This window comes from Equus quagga, chromosome 2, assembly GCF_021613505.1.
Source record: "Equus quagga isolate Etosha38 chromosome 2, UCLA_HA_Equagga_1.0, whole genome shotgun sequence".
Taxonomy (NCBI): Eukaryota; Metazoa; Chordata; class Mammalia; order Perissodactyla; family Equidae; genus Equus; species Equus quagga.
This window is the reverse complement of record NC_060268.1, coordinates 1,747,380-1,768,182: the sequence shown is the minus strand read 5'-3', so window position 1 is coordinate 1,768,182 and position 20,803 is coordinate 1,747,380. Positions and strand designations below refer to the sequence as shown.

The window sequence follows — 20,803 nt, the reverse complement described above, 5'->3', positions numbered from 1 at the left end:
TTACAAAAAATTATTAATCTGTCTTTTAAAATTTTATTAAATATATTTTAACAACATGACAATGCCAATTTTAAAAGACTAAAAGCCAAAAGAAAGATGTATAACTTTCAAGCATAACTTGCAAGAATGCAATGATCACTATTAAGTAACACTTCTTGAGAAAACCAGGCATCAGATGTAATCAAGTATGCAGAAGCATGCATATTTTCAACAGTGTGGAATTACCCAGGTCGACGTCTAGGCGAATACTGCTTATAAATTCGGTCCATACTACCCTGGAGATTCATGAGAGCAGTAATAGCTTGGTTCAAACATTCTCTGTCTTCTTGTTCTTCACTACATGCTTTCAATTGCTAAGAAAAACCAAAAAGAAAAATTAAACCTGCATTGTTCAGTTCTCTTTGTTCTAATTAGAGGAAGCAGCAACAATATTACCCACTCTGCATTGTTCAGTTCTCTTTCTTCTAATTAGAGGAAGCAGCAACAATATTACCCACTCTAAACGAATTTTAAATATACTTAACAAAAACACTGCTAATATGAAAATAATTTCATATGTTTGCCTCCTTATCCCTCAACCCAACCCTGTCTCTACATATGTAAATAGAATACAGATGTAAGGTACTATTACCATAGAATCAGATAAAAAGCAATTGTGATAATCACCTGGACATTTTCCAGATATTTAAATACTTTAAATACGCAAAACATGAAGCTTACAAGTTACTTTTGTTAGTAACTATGAACGGAGAAAATAACATAGAAATGCAAGTTATTTTATATTCTCTAATGATTAAATTCTTTTTTTTTTAAAGATTTTTTATTTTATTCCTTTTTCTTCCCAAAGCCCCCTGGTACACAGTTGTATATTCTTCATTGCAGGTCCTTCTAGTTGTGGCATGTGGGACGCTGCCTCAGCATGGTTTGATGAGCAGTGCCATGTCCGCACCCAGGATTCGAACCAACGAAACACTGGGCCACCTGCAGCGGAGCGTGCGAACTTAACCACTCGGCCACGAGGCCAGCCCTTAAATTCTTAAATTTTAGTGATTTCTAAAAGCTTGCATATCTTTGTTATACAACACAATCAAGTATGCTAACTTTAGCACTTCAATCATAAACCTTTCTGCAAACAGCATCTCACAAAGGATTCAACTGATATTTTTTTACAACATAAAATTCAACTGTTCTATTAAATATCAAGAAATCATGAAGGTTAATATTCTATCTTATTAACCCTTAGAAATAAGACTTATAAATTGCATTATTAATCCTAACAACTCTGGCTTTATTTCTTTTTTTTTTCTTTTTTTTTTCTTTTTAAAGATTTTATTTTTTTTCCTTTTTCTCCCCAAAGCCCCCCGGTACATAGTTGTGTATTCTTCGTTGTGGGTTCTTCTAGTTGTGGCATGTGGGACGCTGCCTCAGCGTGGTCTGATGAGCAGTGCCATGTCCGCGCCCAGGATTCGAACTAATGAAACACTGGGCCGCCTGCAGTGGAGCGCGAGAACTTAACCACTCGGCCACGGGGCCAGTCCCTGGCTTTATTTCTTTATCCAAAGATTTCTCTTGTATCTCAGTCTTGAAATGGAAGAAAATTTACTTTATAATTCAGATTGGATGATGCCCCAATGTTTTAATTTGTTTGACAGAAGAATTCAAAATGGAGCATTATATAGACGTCATATAGAGATTTACAGATGCAAATATGGATTTATGCAAGAATATGGAAAAATTACAATCGCTTTTCAGAAAATTTTTAAAAATTTAAATTTATTTCATGATCTTAAACTACCTTACTAGGAATTTTGCAACAAATTTTCCTTACATTCTAAGAATAACCTGAAAACCATTCAGCAGTGGCTCCCACTCCTCATGAAGGAATTGAATGGATGTTGTTTGAGTACTCAGTCCATTACCTTTCATTTATATGTCCTAGAAATTATTCTCTATCTGGAGCACAGAGTCATCTGATACTTTTCAAGATACATGTAGAAGTGTTGATATCAAAAGATTTGTAATATAATTTAAGTGAGTATCAGTAGAAGTAAAACCTTAATCCCTAGATTAAGAAATAAAATGAAAAGATGAAGGGAAGAGACAAAATACCAAAGGAAGTTTGAAAAAGGATCAGTACTTAACCATTCTGACTTCTAAAGGTGAAAATTATTTATTTTGCTGTTTTAAAGATTTCTTACAAAAAGATTCTTCTCAGCTCCACTCTAAAATATTTTCTTAGTAAATACGGATACTGATGATATAAAATGATTAATTATAGGCTTTTCATTATTGCTTTTGTTGATCCAAATTTCCAAATTATCACTAATAACAAGACTTTACCAAAATGAAAACTACTTTTCAATTTAGGTATATGAAGATGCTAAATTCCTACTATCTACTTGGTCTTAAGGCTGCTCAGACTCTTCCACATAAATGGCCATGTCATTTCTAAATATCCATGTGATAATTACAGGCTGTCAAGGAGAAATAAAACCTCAGGATACTTAAGGCACAGGATTTCCTGGTGACAGAAGGATAGAAAACAGTGCCTCTGTTTGCCATAACATTAGTCCAATAATTCGCCTAATATTTCTTGAATTTTGGGCAGCGAGGTTTAATAAACAACAGATTAATGGAAATCCAAGCTAATTCTCTATAGACAATTCAAAGAATGTATCCTAAACATCTTACACTGACACAGAAATTATCACGCTGAACTACTTGCAGACAAATCACACTCTTTCACACCCCAGGGGGCTTTCTACATTTCTGCCCCTGCCCCTTCTCATCCACCTGCTGAACTCAGCCTCTGTGATTCAGGGGAAATGCCTCCTCCCTCTGAAGCTCGTCCCCCCTCTCTCCTTTAAATTTTTTCTTTTGAAATAATATCAAATTTACAGAAAATTCGTAAAAATAATACAAATAACTCCTGCATACGAGTCACCAATTTTTAACATTTTGCCACATATGCTTCACCATTCTGCGTGTAGGTGTACACCATTCTTCCCCGAACCACCTGAGAGCAGTTTGTGATATCATCCTTTCAGTTCCTTGCTGAGAAAGGCAGGCCACTGTGGAATGGTTCTGAGATTGTCTTTGGAATATTAGGAAAACACAAATGTATCACAAATTTCTCTCAAGTAGGATCATTCCCCATTCTTCCTTTAGTATTTCAGCAGTAGGTCTTAGACCAAAGATATTCTTTTATATTCTTTTATAGTATAGCAGTCAATTTCAGGAAATTTAACATTGGTCAAGTTCTATTATCTAACTTACAATGCATATCCAATTTTGTCACGGTCCCAGTCATGCCCTTCAGGGTAATTTCCCCCCCATCAGGATCCAGTCAGTGCTGCACTTAGCTGTCATGTTTCTATTGTCTCTCTCAACCTGCAATAGTTCCTCAACCTTTATCATTCATGGCTCCCCGAAATAAATAATACACATACACGCTCGAACATGAGGATAAACCTCTACGGATGCAATGCCTATATGAATTTTTTTCTAACTTCCCTAGACAGACTTAGTTACTCCTGTATCACTGATCCCACAGTACTACTTCTATATTGCACTTATTTTGTAATTATTTATTTGATGCACATCTTTTCCACTAAACCATGGACTCCTTAAGGCTTGAGGCTAGGTTTTATTCATTTTTGGTACAGTACTTGCATATGGTAGGTACCCAGTAAGGTAACTAGAATGAGTGACTGTTGTATAAATGCTTACAATTTTAAGTGTTCAGACAAATAACAACAATGAACACATACTGAGCTCTTGTTCTGTGCAAGCTCTTTTACTTATGAGCTTACTTAATCTGTGCTACAACTCTCTAAGATAGGGACTGTTAGTACACACATTACAGAAGAAGAAACTGAGGCATACAGAGGTTATGTAATTCACCCAAGATGAGTGGCAGACTCTGTATTCAAGCCCAGGGCCCAAGCTTTTTGCCACACTACTATACTGCCTTTCTACACTGACACCAAACACAATTATGCAGAACCTTGGTCTCTGCCTAAACCTGCTGACCACAAGTGGAAGGGGTCCCCGTCTATGTTAAAAACAAACTGGATAATTACACAGTTTAAGAAATAAAATGACATAAGTGTGCTTTGGAAAAGTGGTCAAAGAGAATAAACGCCTTAACTAAGGAATAAAGCGGAAGTGATCTTTCATTAATGTGTAGTATCTTATGAACCTGACTGAAGAATAGATTTCTTGCTTACCTGATGATCATTATTCTCCTTAGTTGTCTACACGTGTATCCTGTCCAAGATTTTACACTTCATGTAAGTTTTTCTTAACTCTATGAGACTTCAATGAAATACCATGCTTCTCTTGAATTCCTATAAAGTGCTGTGTCTATTATAGATATCTCTGTGCCTAAAGCAAGGGGAATTACAATAAATTAAGAATTTGCCTCTAAATCATCATACTGGGAGTTCAGTCTAGACGTGAAATAACATACGTGATCAATTCTTTTCTAGTAATAAACTTCTCTCTAGATTTTCATAAACATAGAATTTTAATAATTTGGTGGGAAATTCAACTCATTAAAACCTATCACTTTTCTTTATGCGCTTTTTAAAACAAAATGCATTATCTTCCTTCAGACGTCCTTGAGTGATGTGTCACGCTGGAAGAGTAAATATTATGTAGTAAACTATTCCTGATAGTCTTTTTCAAGAGTCAGAGCATTTCCTTCTTTAGACACTATCTCGGGCTCTTGATGTTATGAACACAGGAACACACACTCACACTCACACAGGAACACAAAAACAGTGACAAAGCAAATGTTACAAAATGTTAACAATCAGTGAATCTAGGTGAAGGGAGCTCACTAGACTATTTTTGTAACTTTTTTCTGTTTTTCAAAGTAAAAGGTTAAAAAGTATTACCTAAAGAAACTGAACTTTCTCATATTGGACTATTGGCTTATCTTTCCCAATGAACTTCATTAAAATTATTAATAACAGGTCTTCCTGTTAAGCTTTAACTAAATTAAGATGGATTAAGGTCTCTTAAGAGGGGAATTTTCATTCTTTCCATTACTGGATTTCTAGGAAATGGCCAGAGAGTTAGGGAGCAAAAGAATGTTACCTAGCTTTGAATAAAAGAATGTTACCTAGCTTTGATGCGAGAGAGTAGACGTTTTTAGAAACAGAAGGATAAACAGATTCTTTTCTTAGAATATAAGTATATGGTAGTAGAAAGTTACTTATGAATCAGAAAATGAACTGTTTTTTCCTCTTCCTCTTTACATAAGGATTGAAATATATTTTAAGAAAACATCTAAAATTTATCTGGAAAAAAAAAGGAAATGAAAATAGTTTGTGATTAACCCCAGAGGGGTTTAAATGTAAAAAGACTTAATATACCCTATAAAATGAACTTTAAAGTATTGTTACAAATAACAATAATCCAACGATGTACTCTGAAATAATTTCAGGCAAACTACATATGATAACCTATTATTTCTCATTAGGTAGTTTTTCTTCTATCTTGCTTATTGTAAATCCTGATTCTGGAAATAAAACTTGAACAATATTTAAATGCTATGTCCACAATAAATCTCCCTTGGTATACGACTGAAGCAGATACTTCAAGTTAAAGCTGCTCCAGGGTTGTTTCTACTCCCAAAGGCACGTGATAGCCTTAAGTCACTCTGTTCGTCTTCTTTCTCATGGTTCTCACCCCAAAGTAAGCTTAACATGAAAAGAAACTTCTTCTGGATGAGTACTTGAGCCCACACAGTATCACATAAAGGCAATCTACAGAATGGGAGAAAATATTTGCAAATGATATAGCTGATAAGGTATTAATATCCAAAATATATGAAGAACTCCTATGACATAACTACAAAAATATAAACAAATGGAATAAAAAATGGACAAAGGACTTGAATAGACATTTCTCCAAAGAAGATATACAAATGGCCAACAAGCACATGAAAAGATGCTCACCACCACTAATCATTAGGGAAACGCAAATCAAAACCACAATGAAGGGCCGGCCCGGTGGTGCAGTGCTTAAGTTCACACATTCCACCTCGGCGGCCCAGGGTTCACCGGTTCGGCTCCTGGGTGTGGACATGGCACAGCTTATGAAGCCATGCTGAGGCAGGCGTTCCACACATAAAGTAGAGGAAGATGGGCACGGATGTTAGCTCAGGGCCAGTCTTCCTCAGCAAAAAGAGGAAGATTGGCAGCGGATGTTAACTTACGGCTAATCTTCCTCCAAAAAGAAAAAGAAAAAAAGAAAAACCAACAAAAGAACCCACAATGAGATCCCACCTCACATCCATAGGATAGCCACTAACAAAAAACAAAAAGTGGGGCCAGCCCAGTGGCATAGTGGTTAAGTTCATGTGCTCTGCTTTGGTGGCCTGGGGTTCACAGGTTCCAATCCTGGGTGCAGACCTAGGCACCACTCATCAAGCTACACTGTGGTGGTGACCTATATACAAAATAGAGGAAGACTGGCACAGGTTTAGCTCAGGAACAATCTTCCTCAAGCTAAAAGAGGAGGACTGGCAACAGATGTTAGCTCAGGGCCAGTCTTCCTCATCAAAATAAATAAATAAATAAGTAAAAATAAACTAACAAGCGTTGGCAAAGATGTGGAGAAACTGAAACCTTTGTGTACTGTTGGTAGGGATGTAAATGATATAGCTGCTAAGAAATATAGTACAGTATTTCCTCAAAAAATTAAAAATAGAATTACCCTATGATTCAGCAATTCCACTTCTGAGTATATCTCCAAAAGAAATGAGAGTAGAAACTCAAGGAGTATCTGTACACCAGTATTCAGCAGCATTATTTACAATAACCAAAAAGTAGGAGAACCCAAGTGTCCCACCACACTGGTTGTATAACAACATACTTAACACCACTGAACTGCACACTTCAAATGGTTAAGATGGTAAATTGATGTGATGTATGTTTTACCACGATTAAAAATAAACTGTTTTAAAAAACCAACACTATCACAGCACAGATATGAAAGTAAAAAGTAGTTTCTCATCTGCCCATGTGATAACCCCTCTAGCTGGTGCCTAGAATTAGTCCTTATTTCAGTGTTTTTCAAAGTGTATGTGATAATCTATTAGATTAGATCAATATCATTTTTTCTTAAAAGAAACAGAATAGAATACAGTCATGTGCCACATAACCATGTTTCGGTCAACAACGGACCATATATATGATGGTGGTCCCCTAAGATTAGTACCATATAGCCTAGGTGTGTAGGAGGCTGTACCATCTAGGTTTGTGTAAGTGCACTCTGTGAAGTTCGCACAATGATGAAATCATCTAACGACACATTTCTCAGAACATATCCCTGTCATTAAGTGTATAATAGAGAACACTGCATGAAATGCTCAGCAGCATTTCATGAAACTCTGTTTCATGTGTGTGTATGCACAGAGTCATGATGTTCAATGCATTCCTTACTGTGGATCATTCGCACTGCATAACATACAGACTGATGCCCACGGGACAATAAATGCTATAAATAAGTAGGCCACTTTCTAGATATCTAGGCCCTTCAGATCCCACTAACAGAGTCATATGCTTACCAAGAATCAATAGCATATGCTTCCAAATATGTTTTTGCCAGTTGTGTTGATGCTGTAATTATGTAATTACACATTACATAAGTCAAAGAAATATGAGTATAAAAAAGGATATTTATATGACAACTCAGTCAAATGATTTTAAAGGCCAGTCCCTTTAAAAAGGTATAGATAGGAAAGATAACTGTAAAAGATTTGGAAAAATCATAAAAATCTAGGTTTCTGCTCTCAGACTGCTTTACAAGCATTTCAAGTTCATGTAGCATCTAAAAATAAATGCAAATTAGAAATCATAGAAGATAATTTTTGTGACTTAAGGAAGAAATGTTCATTTGTAGGGGTTCTGTATGTGTACATTTATTAAACTAAAATGTATACAATATTTCTTTTTATGATTATTTAAATTAACTGACCAACTACCAGTCCCAATCACAATGGCCAAGAGGACCTGAGGTCCAGTGATCAACTGATGGCAAAAGTAGCCATGGCCTCAGGATGAGTCAGGCCATCACAGTCAGCATGCTGATTTTAGATGCAGACCTCAGGGATTTTTAAAACCCACTCATCCAGACAGGGAAAAAATAAGCTTCAATTACAGAATCAAACCAGGATTTTTAAATGTTGGCAAATATTAGAAGGCAAGTATAAGGCTAATGATAGAACTTCCAATTAGACACGAACATTATCTAAAAAATTTTATGAATCCAAATATACATCTGGGGCTGCCAATGTAGTATTCATATGAAGCCTGAAATCCTTTGCATGAGTTCTTTGTGGATCCAGTAGTCTCCATGGGGATATACACAATCAAGTTGTTTACCTATTTGTGCACAAAAGCTGGTGAGCTCCAGCCAGCATCACACATAATGGGCTGAAAAACTCCATGAAAAAGAATTCTTGAGGTAGGTATTCATTAGAAATCATAAAATAAATTCCTTGCCTAGAAGCCTACAAAATATAGTTATTCTGACTTTTATTTTAATATTATTAATAATGACTTAGAAGGAAAAAGTCAGAATAGGTTATCTAAACCTAAAGGAGAAGTACAAAATGCTCAGGGAGAAAGATGCTTTGCTTCTAAAAAGCAATAAAAATACTGGGGAAGAAAATTTTACTGAGCAAGATATGTTGAAATTACAATTGAAAAAGAAAAATAATCTGAAAGTAGACAAAAGTCCTCAGATGTTAGCTGGAGTCAATGCAGATCAGTAGCTATAACGCACAGAAATGAGAATGGATGGTCCCCAGAAAATCTCCATCTCTCCATATGCCCATTTGGTAACAGTCTTAAAGATCAAAGGAAGGTGCATATGGAACCTGAAGTGGAAAAAGAAACACTCATTGACAACTCTGATGCCTGTCCAAAGACAGCAGATAAGTCTTTTATAACTAGGCAGTTGTACTTTAAGGCTTCAGAGAATGAATAATAAAGTGAAACCACTCACATCTCATCAGTGAAACTATAACCTTTACAATAAGTATGGAATATACTCAGTTTTAATTAATGCACAGCAACAGGAACAAATAGAAATGTGGAATGCAAAGACAAGTCACAGAAGAGAAGAAATTTAAAATGGCAAACGACTTGAATAACTCCACAAAAGGCTATCCAAAAGGCCAATAAACATATACCCAAGTTGATTAATAATCAAGCAAATACAAATTAAAACCACCAGATACCATTATAAATATACCAGATGACAAATTTAAAAGTGTGAAAATATGCATAAAGAGCAACATCTTATAGTTCTGGTAGGAGTACAAAGCGTACAACCCATTTTGGAAAATTGTTTGGCATTATCTCTTAAATGTGAAAATATACACACCCGATGACCAAGCAATTCCATCCGAGTATATACTCTAGAGAAATAAAATGCATGCATATGTATACTAAGAGATATGCGCAAGAATGTCTATGGCAGGTGTTATACCTTAGAACCTTTAATAGCAAGACACTGTTCATCAACCAGAAAAGGATAAATAAATCATGGTTTATTCAAACAACAGAAGAAAATTAACTAGAACAACATAAAAAAAAATCAAAGAATCTTACAAATATAACTGGGAGAAGATACAAAACACAAAATAATACATACAGTTTGATCTAATTTATTTAACGTTTAGAAACAGGCTATACATATTTTAGGTGAGATATATACAGCTAGTTAGACTAAAGAAAAGCTACAAAGTAACTGCCATTGAAGTCAGAGTAGGGGTTTACCTCCAGTGTGTTTACACATCACCTTTATTATATAACACGTTTATGTTTTATACTTTTCTATAAGTATGTACTTCATCATAATAAAGTTTATACTATATATTAGAACCTTTAAAAATTCAACATATTTTTATGTTTACTGATCTTTCAAAAGAGTTCAAGTTTTACCATAATTTGTTTTTAATATGTTGCTTAGGTCCTAGCTAAGAGAGGAAGAACATGACACTGCATGGAAAAAAATGTCAACTTTAAAAGTGCTTTTCTTAATAAGTTAAAACAAGATGGAAATTTAGATCAATGTTATGCATAAAAGTTACTAATTATTCATATAAAGTTAAACCACGGTTGCTGTGTACCTCCAAAAATCAATGAAAAAAAATACCTTCTTTTCCATAATGTTAGTACTTTGAGATTCTATATTATGAAATGACAGGTAAAGATAAATTTTCCTCTATCTACCACTTGGAAATGATATAAAGATAAGAAGAAATACAGGCTTTTCTCCATGGCCCATGGAAAGGTAAACATTTAAGGTAACTTATTTTTATGTATATAAAGAATAATATGATCGGATCAAAAACTAGTTTTTAAGCTTCATAAATGCAAGTACTTTTGGCTAAGGAAGCTTTCATCTTACCTTTAATAATTCGAAGTAGTGCCAACAATGATACACTGGCACAAGCATCAGGCGTGGAAGGACATAACGAACTGCCTCTCTGAACCCATCAGCAATGGACTGCAGAGCAAAAAGATGCAACAGTTTATCTGTGATGCGAAGGAGCCATAAAAGCAGCACCTAACAGAAATAGCTTTAGGAACGCCAAGGTACAGACTTACCAAAACTATAATGGAAAGTATGTTCTATATTGAAATTGAAGTGCTGTAAAGCAAGTTCTTTCTCCTTTCCCTCCTTTAAGTTATTAGATAGATAAATACATATATTTCTTCATCTCGCACATGGGTAAAATAGCTTTCACAATAGTCCTCTCAGCTTTTCTTCAGAAGTTTTGGCTTCCACCTACCCTAAAGGAATTTTGAAAAGCTATGTACCCTCTCACACATTTTTAGGTCATCATTGAAATGGTTTAAGTTTAAACAGGATGCATCTTTTGGGATGTTGCACATTTTAGATGTGATTTAAAGATATTCCACCAAACAATGATTAAATAAATTTCAGATCTGATTTCTGCAGAAAGTCTGACTTCGTTCTTAAATTCCAACACACATGTTAATGTCACAGTCTTAAGTACAAGAAGCCTCTGGAAGAGCCAATAACTGCTTCTCACAGAGGACATCCAGGTTTGAGTTGACATGACATGTCGGCTGCCAAGAGTTTTAACACCATCACGGCCCTTCTTTGGAACTCTTCTGCTTTGCGATCAAGGAACTCTCCTTCAGGAGCAAGACATTTTAGCTCCTGGCTGGTGCCCTGGAGGTTTTTACACCTTAGATCCAAGTATAACGCAAAATTGAATATGGCAATAAGCAATGTGTAAGAGAAACAGGAAAAGAGAATGCAAAAACACAAACAAGGTGACAGATAGACTAGAAACTGATCTCCTTAGAGCTCCCTGTGACCCTGAATCACTGAAAGACCCTACTGCACAGCTAGGGCTAGGTATATCCCAGTTTTGAAAGCTAACAGGCTGTAGAATAACTGATGTTTTAAAAATTTATAAAGGATTTAAAAGTCACTCATATTGATTTCAAATGTCATTAAGGTTGACTTATTTAAACTGGTATTTCTCCTCATCAGGTAAATACAGACAACAGCAATATATATTATGAAGAAAGAATCTGATATGCTGCTTTTAAAATATATCCTCATGGGTGAATATTCCCATAATTCTCATATATGTTGCTAACCGAAGTTAAATTATAATTTGTCCCATAAAATTGTTACCAGGATAGGCACAGAGTCAACTTATTTTCCTAAAGATTAATTTATTTTATCATGTAATTAACTACAATAGTGATATGAATTGCTCTGGATATATTTTTATACATAGTGCTTTATCTGGACCCAAGATGAAACTTTAAAATCAGTCTACAAAGATCACTTGTAACAGCTACTAAAGTGCATTCTAAAATATTAATGCAACATGTATTTATAGTGTAAGCAGTCCTCTAACAACAACCCAGGCTAGCGTTTGAGTGCGTAATATGTGCCAATGTGCTTAGTGTATTCCCTCTCAACTTTCATGACCACAAGACGTATACATTACCATCACCACTTTACAAAGGAGCAAACTGAGTCTCAGCGATTAAGTGACTAGCTCAAGGTAAGACAACTATTAATTGGCACAAAGCCAAAGTTCGGACATGAAAGCTCATACTCTTAAAGTATGCTATACATCTTCTAAAGTCTTATCGTTTTCTTACACAATGAAGTTAATACAGTACAAGTGAGTTTGGCCTGAAAAAGTGTTTTATCTAACTCTTTCAATTTCACTGCATATTTGCAGAAATAGCTTAAATAACTGGGTCCTAAACATTCAAATCCCACAGAAAGAATTACTAATAAAACAGGAAGGAAACAAGAAATATTGTTGTGAGTGCTTTTAATGAGTATGCAAAGATCTTATAGGCAGATGGTCCCATTTTAACGTTTACTTTATGGTTTACATGAATATATAACATTTAACTTAAAAAAGTTATTCCTTCAACTGAAGTAAATTTTGAGAATTAGGTGTCATTTTTATTTCAACTTCACAAGTTTTTGAGTAGAGTAGAAGTAGAAGGTAATAATGGGAATTCACAGTAAAAAAGGCAGACAGAAGAGGTAAGAGCAGTTTTGAACATTTACATTTAAAGTGCTTGTGGGATGTCCAAGTGAATCAGTTCAAAGGGCAGCTGGTTATATGAAAGTGTACACACACTCACACACACCCAGTACTCAGAAGAGAGTCATGGCTTGAAAATACAAACAGGAAGTCACCAGTATATGGGCAGTAACGAAAGCAAAGGGCAAACATAAAGGCACGCAAGGAGAGCATAGAGGAGAAGAAAGCAGGGGCTGATGACAGAAGCTGGATAACAGCTGCAGTGAAGAAGCCTGGGAAGAAGAAATCAGAGAAGATGGAAATTAGGAGAAAGTAACATCCCGGGGGCCAAAGGACAAGAGGGGGACTAACAAATACCATAGACATAAATATGAGAACAAGTAGCCACTGGATTTGGTGGTTAAGTTCATTGTCAAGAGCAGTTTTTAGTGTTAGATCCTGACTAGAACACAGATGATAGCAGTTTGATGAAGAATGGAGGAAAGTAACATGAAGACAACTGGCTACAGAGGGAAAAAAACGACAGGGGTTTGGGGGCTGGAGTGACAAAAGGTTTATTTATTTGCGTGTTTTAGGACAGTAAGGATTTGACCATATTCCTACACTGTGGGAGAAGAGCCAGTCCAGACGCAGGAGGTCTCTACAGCAATAAGCAGTCAAGGACCATCAAGGCCGACACAACCTTTGTTAAGTGCTGAGAGAGTAAAAAACATAACTTTGTCTCTCTTCACTTACTTTCACTTTATCTAACAGTATTACTGAACCAATTAACTTGCATACTGCCTACTCCCCATTAATATATTTATCTCCTTTAAATTCTAGGCCTGATAGAGAAATTAGTATGATTACACCTGAGGATATTCTCCACTCTATGATTTCAGTTCCATCTCCTGTAGGAAATAAAATCTGAAATAGCTCTCCATATTCATCTCTACATCCCACATCCAGAATGTTCCAGATTTTTCTGGTCAATCAATATTTGTGATGGTATTCTATAGAAGATTCCTACATTAAGAACAGATTGAAAGAACTCAAGACAGAAAACAGAACAATCTAGGCTTAGAATTAACATTTTGAAGGATTGGTGAAATATGCCCTCACTTGCTTTATGAAAAGATTCTAGAATTATAAATATTTAAAAGCCAAGAGGTGAAATACTTCTTTAGTTGCTTTATTAAAAAACATTCAATTCAAGTTTACCTGAAAGTGTAGAGCCACTGCAGGTCTGGCCATCAACTTACTGAAATGTTCATTAAATTTTGGTGAAAGGATGTCCTGTGATAATGTTTCATAAGGATCAAAAGCCTGCTCCTATTTTTTTAAAAAGAAAAACATATTAGGTTTAAAAAAACATCTTTTCTACTAATATAGCACAGATTACTCAAGGGCAAATTTTCATTCAAGTCCTCAACTAGGTTTCTGAACATTCTGCTCTCCACTTTTCAGGGAAAAACAATGATTATGGCCGCAACTGGGAAATTTTTTAAAAATGTAAGTAACAACTGTGCAAGAGATGACAAGAAGCTATTGGTCCTAAAATACATCACTGACTTTATGGTCACAAGCATTAAACTATTAAAATGCTTATGTACATCTATTCCCAGTAAACGAAAGGTGTAGTGATTAGTAAAAGAAGGCCAGGATTGGAAATTTCAGTTAGGTTGGAATGAGTTTACACTTAGGATACTTTCAAAGGAAGCAAAAAGTGATACCGCTATTTTATCCACTCTACAGTCTTCAACATTAGAAAAAGAAGCAGAGAGTAACATACAGTAAAATAACAAAGCAGAAACTGCCTATTATTTTGTCCAGTGTTTATATTTAAATAAATTCTTATTGGTTGATAATAATCAATATCCCCAATGTTTAGTTAGAACTAAGAGATGTGTTTCATTTTTGTATTTTAGAAATAGAGTACATTTTTCAGAAAATAACAAGTATTGGTGAAAATGCAGAGAAACTGGAACCCTCATCCACTGCCCATGGGAATGTACAATGGTGCAGCCTCTGTGGAAAACAGTTTGGTGGTTCCTCAAAAAGCGAACCAACTAACTACCAAACAACCCAGTAATTCTACTCCTAGGTATATACCCAAAAGAAATGGAAACAGGAACTCAGATAGATACTTGTATGCCAATGCTCATTGCAGCATTATTCACAATAGCAAAAAGGTGGAAAAAACACAAGTGTCCATCAAAAAATAAATGAATAAACAAAGTGTGATATATACATACAATGAAATATTATTCAGCCATAGAAAAGGATGGAGTTCTGATACATGCTCTGACATGGATGAACCTTGAAAACATTACGCTAAGTGAAATAAGCAGACACGAAAGAATAAATATTGCATGATACTACTTACATCAAATATCTAGAATCAGCAAGTTCACAGAAACAGAAAGTAGACTGGAGGTTACCAGGGGTTGGGGAGGGAAGAGGGAGTTACTGCTTAATGAGTAGAAGAGTTTCTGTTTAGGGTGATGAAAAGTTTTGGAAATAGAGAGTGGTAACTATTGTATAATACTGTGGATTTAATTAATGCCACTGAATTGTACACTTAAAAGTGATTAAAATGGAAAATTTTGTTACATGTATTTTACCACAATAAAAAACAAAATAAAAATTAGAGAATATATTATGTTTTTGAACCATGGTATCTTTAAAAATACAGCAAGCAACGAGACTACAAATTAATATGCTAAGATATCACAATATAAGACTTTCTAATAAGAACCAGGGCTGAATATTTTGGGTAGGTATCAGTAACTGAATATTTCTATACTATCAGTTTCATTGTCTACAAAATGGATGTAGTAAAAGTGATCCATATTTTCAGAAAAATATAGGCAGAGATTATAAAATTAGGAAATTTACATGAAATCTAAAGAAAGCACTTTTAAAAGAAAAAATGGCTGAGTATGAAAAGATTTTCAACTTTATTAGTTTAAAAAAAAGCAAAATTAAAAGAACAATGAGATGCTGTTTTCTTGTCATTAGACGGGCAAAAATGAATGGGATAAAACTCAGAGTTAGTGAAGGTGTGAGAAGAAAGAGGGCCTGCACTTACTGGAACTTATCTGGAAGTAAATTTGGCAAAGTGTTCCAAAGTTCTAACGTTGTACTTAGTCTTTAGTGAAGCAATTCCACCTCTAGGGATATATCCTAAAATAATTATTAGACTACGAAGGCACAAATATGTTTGTCGCAGCAGTATTTACAATAACAAAATAATGAAAACAACCCACATGCTTAAGGATAACATAGAGTTAAAAGTATGTAATGGTGTCACCACAAAACATAGTACTTACTCAGACTTTAAAAATTGTGAAGTAAATTTATTTATTTATTTTTATTATTTTTTTAAATAACATGCATTGCGATTGTGCATTGTGTCATGTGTCCAGGAAGGAAATGTAATGTGCAGTATTTCCCATTTTGCCAAGCTTATTTGGTCACAAGAAGACCCCTTCCTCCAGGAAATACCCGCAGACATTTTTTTTTTTTGAGGAAGATTAGCCCTGAGCTAACTACTGCCAATCCTCCTCTTTTTGCTGAGGAAGACTGGCCCTGAGCTAACATCCATGCCCATCTTCCTCTACTTTATATGTGGGACGCCTACCACAGCATGACTTTTGCCAAGCGGTGCCATGTCCGCACCTGGGATCTGAACCAGCAAACTCCGAGTCGCCAAGAAGCGGAACGTGCGAACTTAACCACTGCGCCACAGGGCCAGCCCCGTAAATTTATTAACATTGAAAATGTTCGTGATGTTTTAAATGAAAAATGCAAGTTACAAAATAGTAAGATCTTATTTTTGTAAATACACATAGGTTTGAATGTACGTGCAGAAAAATATTTCTAAGAATAATGAATGTTATAAGGTAAACTTATCTCTGGGTGTTGCAAAAGGAAGTGACTTTTTAATTTATATTTGTCTCTATTTTTCTGAATATTTTTACACTGAGCTACATTATTTTTATAATCATTTAAAAGACAACACAATGATTTTCACTCTGAGAAAAAAATTAAAATATAAACTTCCTGGGGCCAGCCCGCGGCAGAGTGGTTGGGTTCGCACGCTCCGCTTTGGCAGCCCAGGGTTTCGCTGGTTAGGATCCTGGGGACAGACATAGCACTGCTCATCGAGCCATTGTGAGGTGGCATCCCACATGCCACAACTGGAACGACCCACAACTAAAAACATACAACTATGTACCAGGGGACTTTGGGGAGAAAAAGGAAAAATAAAATCTTTAAAAATATATATATACATAAACTTCCTTTTCAATTTTTCAAAATTAAAATCCACAAAAGCTAAACAGCTATGGCCAATAAAATTGCTATTCTTTCACCTTAAATGGACTTGCTATTAAAAAAATCTTAAACATTACTCCCCTATTTACTTTCACTATAAACATTACACTACAAAGTAAGTGTCACTACAAACACAGAGAATGTCATTTTAGTTTGCTATTGATTAAATCCTAAGTATTTTTTACAGTAGCCAGCAGTGTCTTCTACTTTTCACAAAAAATATTTTACTAAATTTCTTAATACAGCATTTAGGACCTAAATGAGACTATAAAGTAGTTTTGTGATCTTACTTCTGCCAAATCTTCGAAACAGCTGCCAGCTAAGGGATGAGGACTGCTTTCATCAGTCATCTCAACTGTGTCCTCAATCAAACCTAGAAGTTTCACAGTCAATTCATGTATATCTAAAATGTTACTGAAAATCTTCTCAATATCCTGAAAAAGAAAAAAAAGAAAGGTTAAGATATGAGGTTGACAATTTTGTTTAAAAAGTACTAAATATAACATAAGCAATATAATTGTTAAGAGTGTATTTTCACCCAACTACATACTAATATATTCTAAGACATATATTATAAAACATAGCAAAAGTCAATCATGAATAAGGAAGGGAAATAAAAAAAACCTCTTAGATTACACACAATAAATTTACTGGAAAATACAGATTCCAGATAGTTCTGTTCAACAGTTCTAAAATCTCATATTGTGGGTGATCCAAGCAACTCTTTACATAAAGAATCCTGGCATCTGAATATTTTAAAATTGGCTAACAGTCTTGATCCAGTTCTTACAGAGCTGGTTAATGACAAGAGCTGGGATCAAAATGAAGGTGTGACTCAATCCAGATACAATCTGGTTTCACTATTTGTGGCCTGTCTCCTGGATTTGAGGAAGAATTAAGGATTTCATTTAAGCTCCTATGTGTGAATTATATCTGGGTTAAGACATGTGAAGTCCCCTGGACACAGACAGACCATATGACTGATTATCCACGTTACGGCCAACTATTATTCACTCTGGCATCTTGTAATGGAAACATCAGGGGCTATCGAACTGACAGATCTGAGCTTGGATCCTGGCCCCACCACTTGCTAGATGAATGCCCCTGGATTAGGAGGATAATGACAATAACAGCAGCTAAGATTTCCTGGTCACTCATTATGTTCCAGGCACTATTTTAAGTACTTGACATGTAATTTTGTAACAGCTTTATTAGATAGATACTATCATCATCCTCATTTTACAAATAAGAAAACAGAGGCACAGAGCAGTTAAGTAATTTGCCCAGGGTTGCATAGCTGGTACACTAATACCTACCTCATAAAGTTCTTAGGAGGATTAAATCAGGTGATTTCTACAAAATGCTCCTGGCATATATGAGACCCTCCACAAATGCTGAGCTTTTGAAGACACAAGAGTAGGGCCCAAAGGAGTAAATTAAGATCACTCTTAAAAGTCATTCATTCCTTTATCAAATATTTGCTGAGTACTATGTTTTGATCTCAGATGGTCTTTATCTCAAAAGTTTACAGTCTAGGGGCCGGCCCCACAGCATAGTGGTTAAGTTCAACACTCTTTACTTTGGCAGCCTGGGTTCATGGGTTTGGATCCTGGGTGCAGACGTCCACCACTTGTCAGCCATGCTGTGGCAGTGAGCCCCATACAAAATAGAGGAAGACTGGTACAGATGTTAGCTCAGGACTAATTTTCCTCAAGCAAAAAAAGAGGAAGAGTGGCAACAGATGTTATTAGCTCAGGGTGAATCTTCCTCAGCAAAAAAAAGAAAAAAAAAAAAGTTTACAGTCCAGTCTATGCTAAAAAACTATGGTAGATATAGAGAAAAAAGGAATTCTCCTCCTCTTGACCCTTCAGTATTATAATGGAAATTTTCTATCAAACCAGCACTAATTCAGTGAAAAGAACCGTAAAAATTAACTCCTGAGGAATGAAAACTGATGGACACAGAAAAGGCAAATAAGACAATATGAGCTACCAGCATTTGTTAGATTTTTATTCTTCATACCACTATAGATGAAACTCAATTATACTGTAGTATAAAGGAACCCAAATTCAAGTTCAACCTCTATAACTTATCAAGTCATCACTATTTTGTGTCAATTCCCCCCCTAGCAGGGCAGAGATGGTAACACCTGCCCTACCAACCTCAGAGGACTGTTAGAAGGGTCACGTAAAATAGGATAGTACTCTAAAAAGCATAAAATGCCGGCTACTTAAGGCAATGTGTCCAGTGGGAGTTATCATCAATGTTAAACACACGTACAAAAGAAAAAGGATAGAAGCCAATGAAAACACCTTAAATTATCACTGAAACTCATTCTTTTGGAAAAGCATGAAAAAAGCTAAACCAGTTCCCAATCTTAAGCACTAAGCCAGCACTCCTATTCACTCGTGATAGTTATTTGGGGAAGTCAGGAGGTAGAAGAAAGGCTGAGTATTTACAGCGAAGGACGGACACACAGACATCTAAGAAAAAACAAATCGTGATAAGAGAAGGAAAGAAAAAGAAAATCTGTTTTTCCAAGACAGTATTTGTCTAGCTGGGTTCCTGGGAGCTGACTTTAGAAGCTAAAGAGGTAAGAAAGAGACGCAGGCCCCGTTGGATGCCATCCCACCACCCGCTCCCACCCTGTCTTCCAACACGGCAGCTCTGTCTCTGTTTATGTGACATTCTGCATAAACTTTTATTCTGGAAGAGTTCCACTGTTAAAACTTTCACCAACTGCCTTAAAGTACTTACCAAAGGACAAGAAAAGCCTAAGTCTTTCTTTTCTAGACCGTACATCTTTTTCACCATCTTCAAATGAATGACTATAAATCTCAGATACTGCAGAGCAGAAAAAGATTTCATTCTAGTGCAATCACCCTTTCTAATTTTGTGTCTAATTTTCACTGTCACCGCACTTATTACATTAATATAACAATTCATACATTTTAAAAACCCACAAATACTACATAAAAGAACATTTTTGTTTTATATACTCATGATGTATATAAAGTTACTATTTGTGATTTTAAGCTACTATTTGACTTCCGGGGTAGAATTTCAAACGCAAAAAGTACTTACAGAAGGTTTAAACAGCTTTCTGTCAGAAAGAAAGGCTTCTCGAAATACTTTTATGATCATATTTAGTTCCCGGAGATACTGTCTTTCTTCTGCAATTTCAGTTCTGACAAGGTCATAGTAATTCAATTCACCTGAAGAACTCGGCTCATCTTCACAGAGAGAAACCAAACCTATGTCATCCTGATCAAACATGTCCATCAAAACCTGAGAAATATAAACCAGTAATGTATAAATCTGCTTTCCTTACTTCTATAAAACCACCTCAAAGTACTTGGAATTAAAACATTAAACAATGACAGTTGTGTATATTTACAGCCTAATTTAGAGGAGAAAATTCAAAATAAGAGAAATAAACAAAGTTGAAGGGGAAAAATGAAACTGGATATGGAAAAGTGAATATTTCTGGAAATAAGATAAATGCAATAGTGAAATATATATATAAGTGCATGTGTGTGTATGCATATATACGTAATACACAGATACACACACGCACAAATACACATATACAATAGCAAAAAGAGCACACCTTTGGAGAACAACAATCTGAGCCAAAATCCCAGTTCAACCACTTACTTACCTATGATTACAGACAAGTTATTTATTCTTTTGAAAGTCAGACTCCATATATATATATAAAATGCAACTGATGAAAGAATTCAATGAGGTAATGTATATAAATGCACACTACTAATACAGTAAGCATTCAAAAAGGTAGTTCCTTGTCCCACGTTAAGGATGGCTGAATGCACTTGGGTAGAGTTCAAAGGAGAAAATGAAATGACACTATTGCAGAGGCACACGACAGACTAACAGTGTGATGCTTTT

At 35.4% G+C, this 20,803-nt stretch overlaps 1 protein-coding gene across 1 annotated transcript in view; it reads right to left on the bottom strand.

The window, feature by feature from the left end:
* The window catches only part of SOS2 (SOS Ras/Rho guanine nucleotide exchange factor 2), a 72,100-nt gene that overhangs the window by 32,298 nt on the left and 18,999 nt on the right, over nucleotides 1-20,803 (bottom strand). Inside the window, exons 5-9 of the mRNA XM_046652262.1 lie at nucleotides 19,979-20,182; nucleotides 17,185-17,328; nucleotides 13,778-13,888; nucleotides 10,432-10,530; nucleotides 226-353 (exon numbers count right to left, since the gene is read on the bottom strand). Of these exons, the coding sequence (XP_046508218.1) occupies nucleotides 226-353; nucleotides 10,432-10,530; nucleotides 13,778-13,888; nucleotides 17,185-17,328; nucleotides 19,979-20,182 (686 nt within the window). The remainder of the gene's footprint in view (nucleotides 1-225; nucleotides 354-10,431; nucleotides 10,531-13,777; nucleotides 13,889-17,184; nucleotides 17,329-19,978; nucleotides 20,183-20,803) is intronic.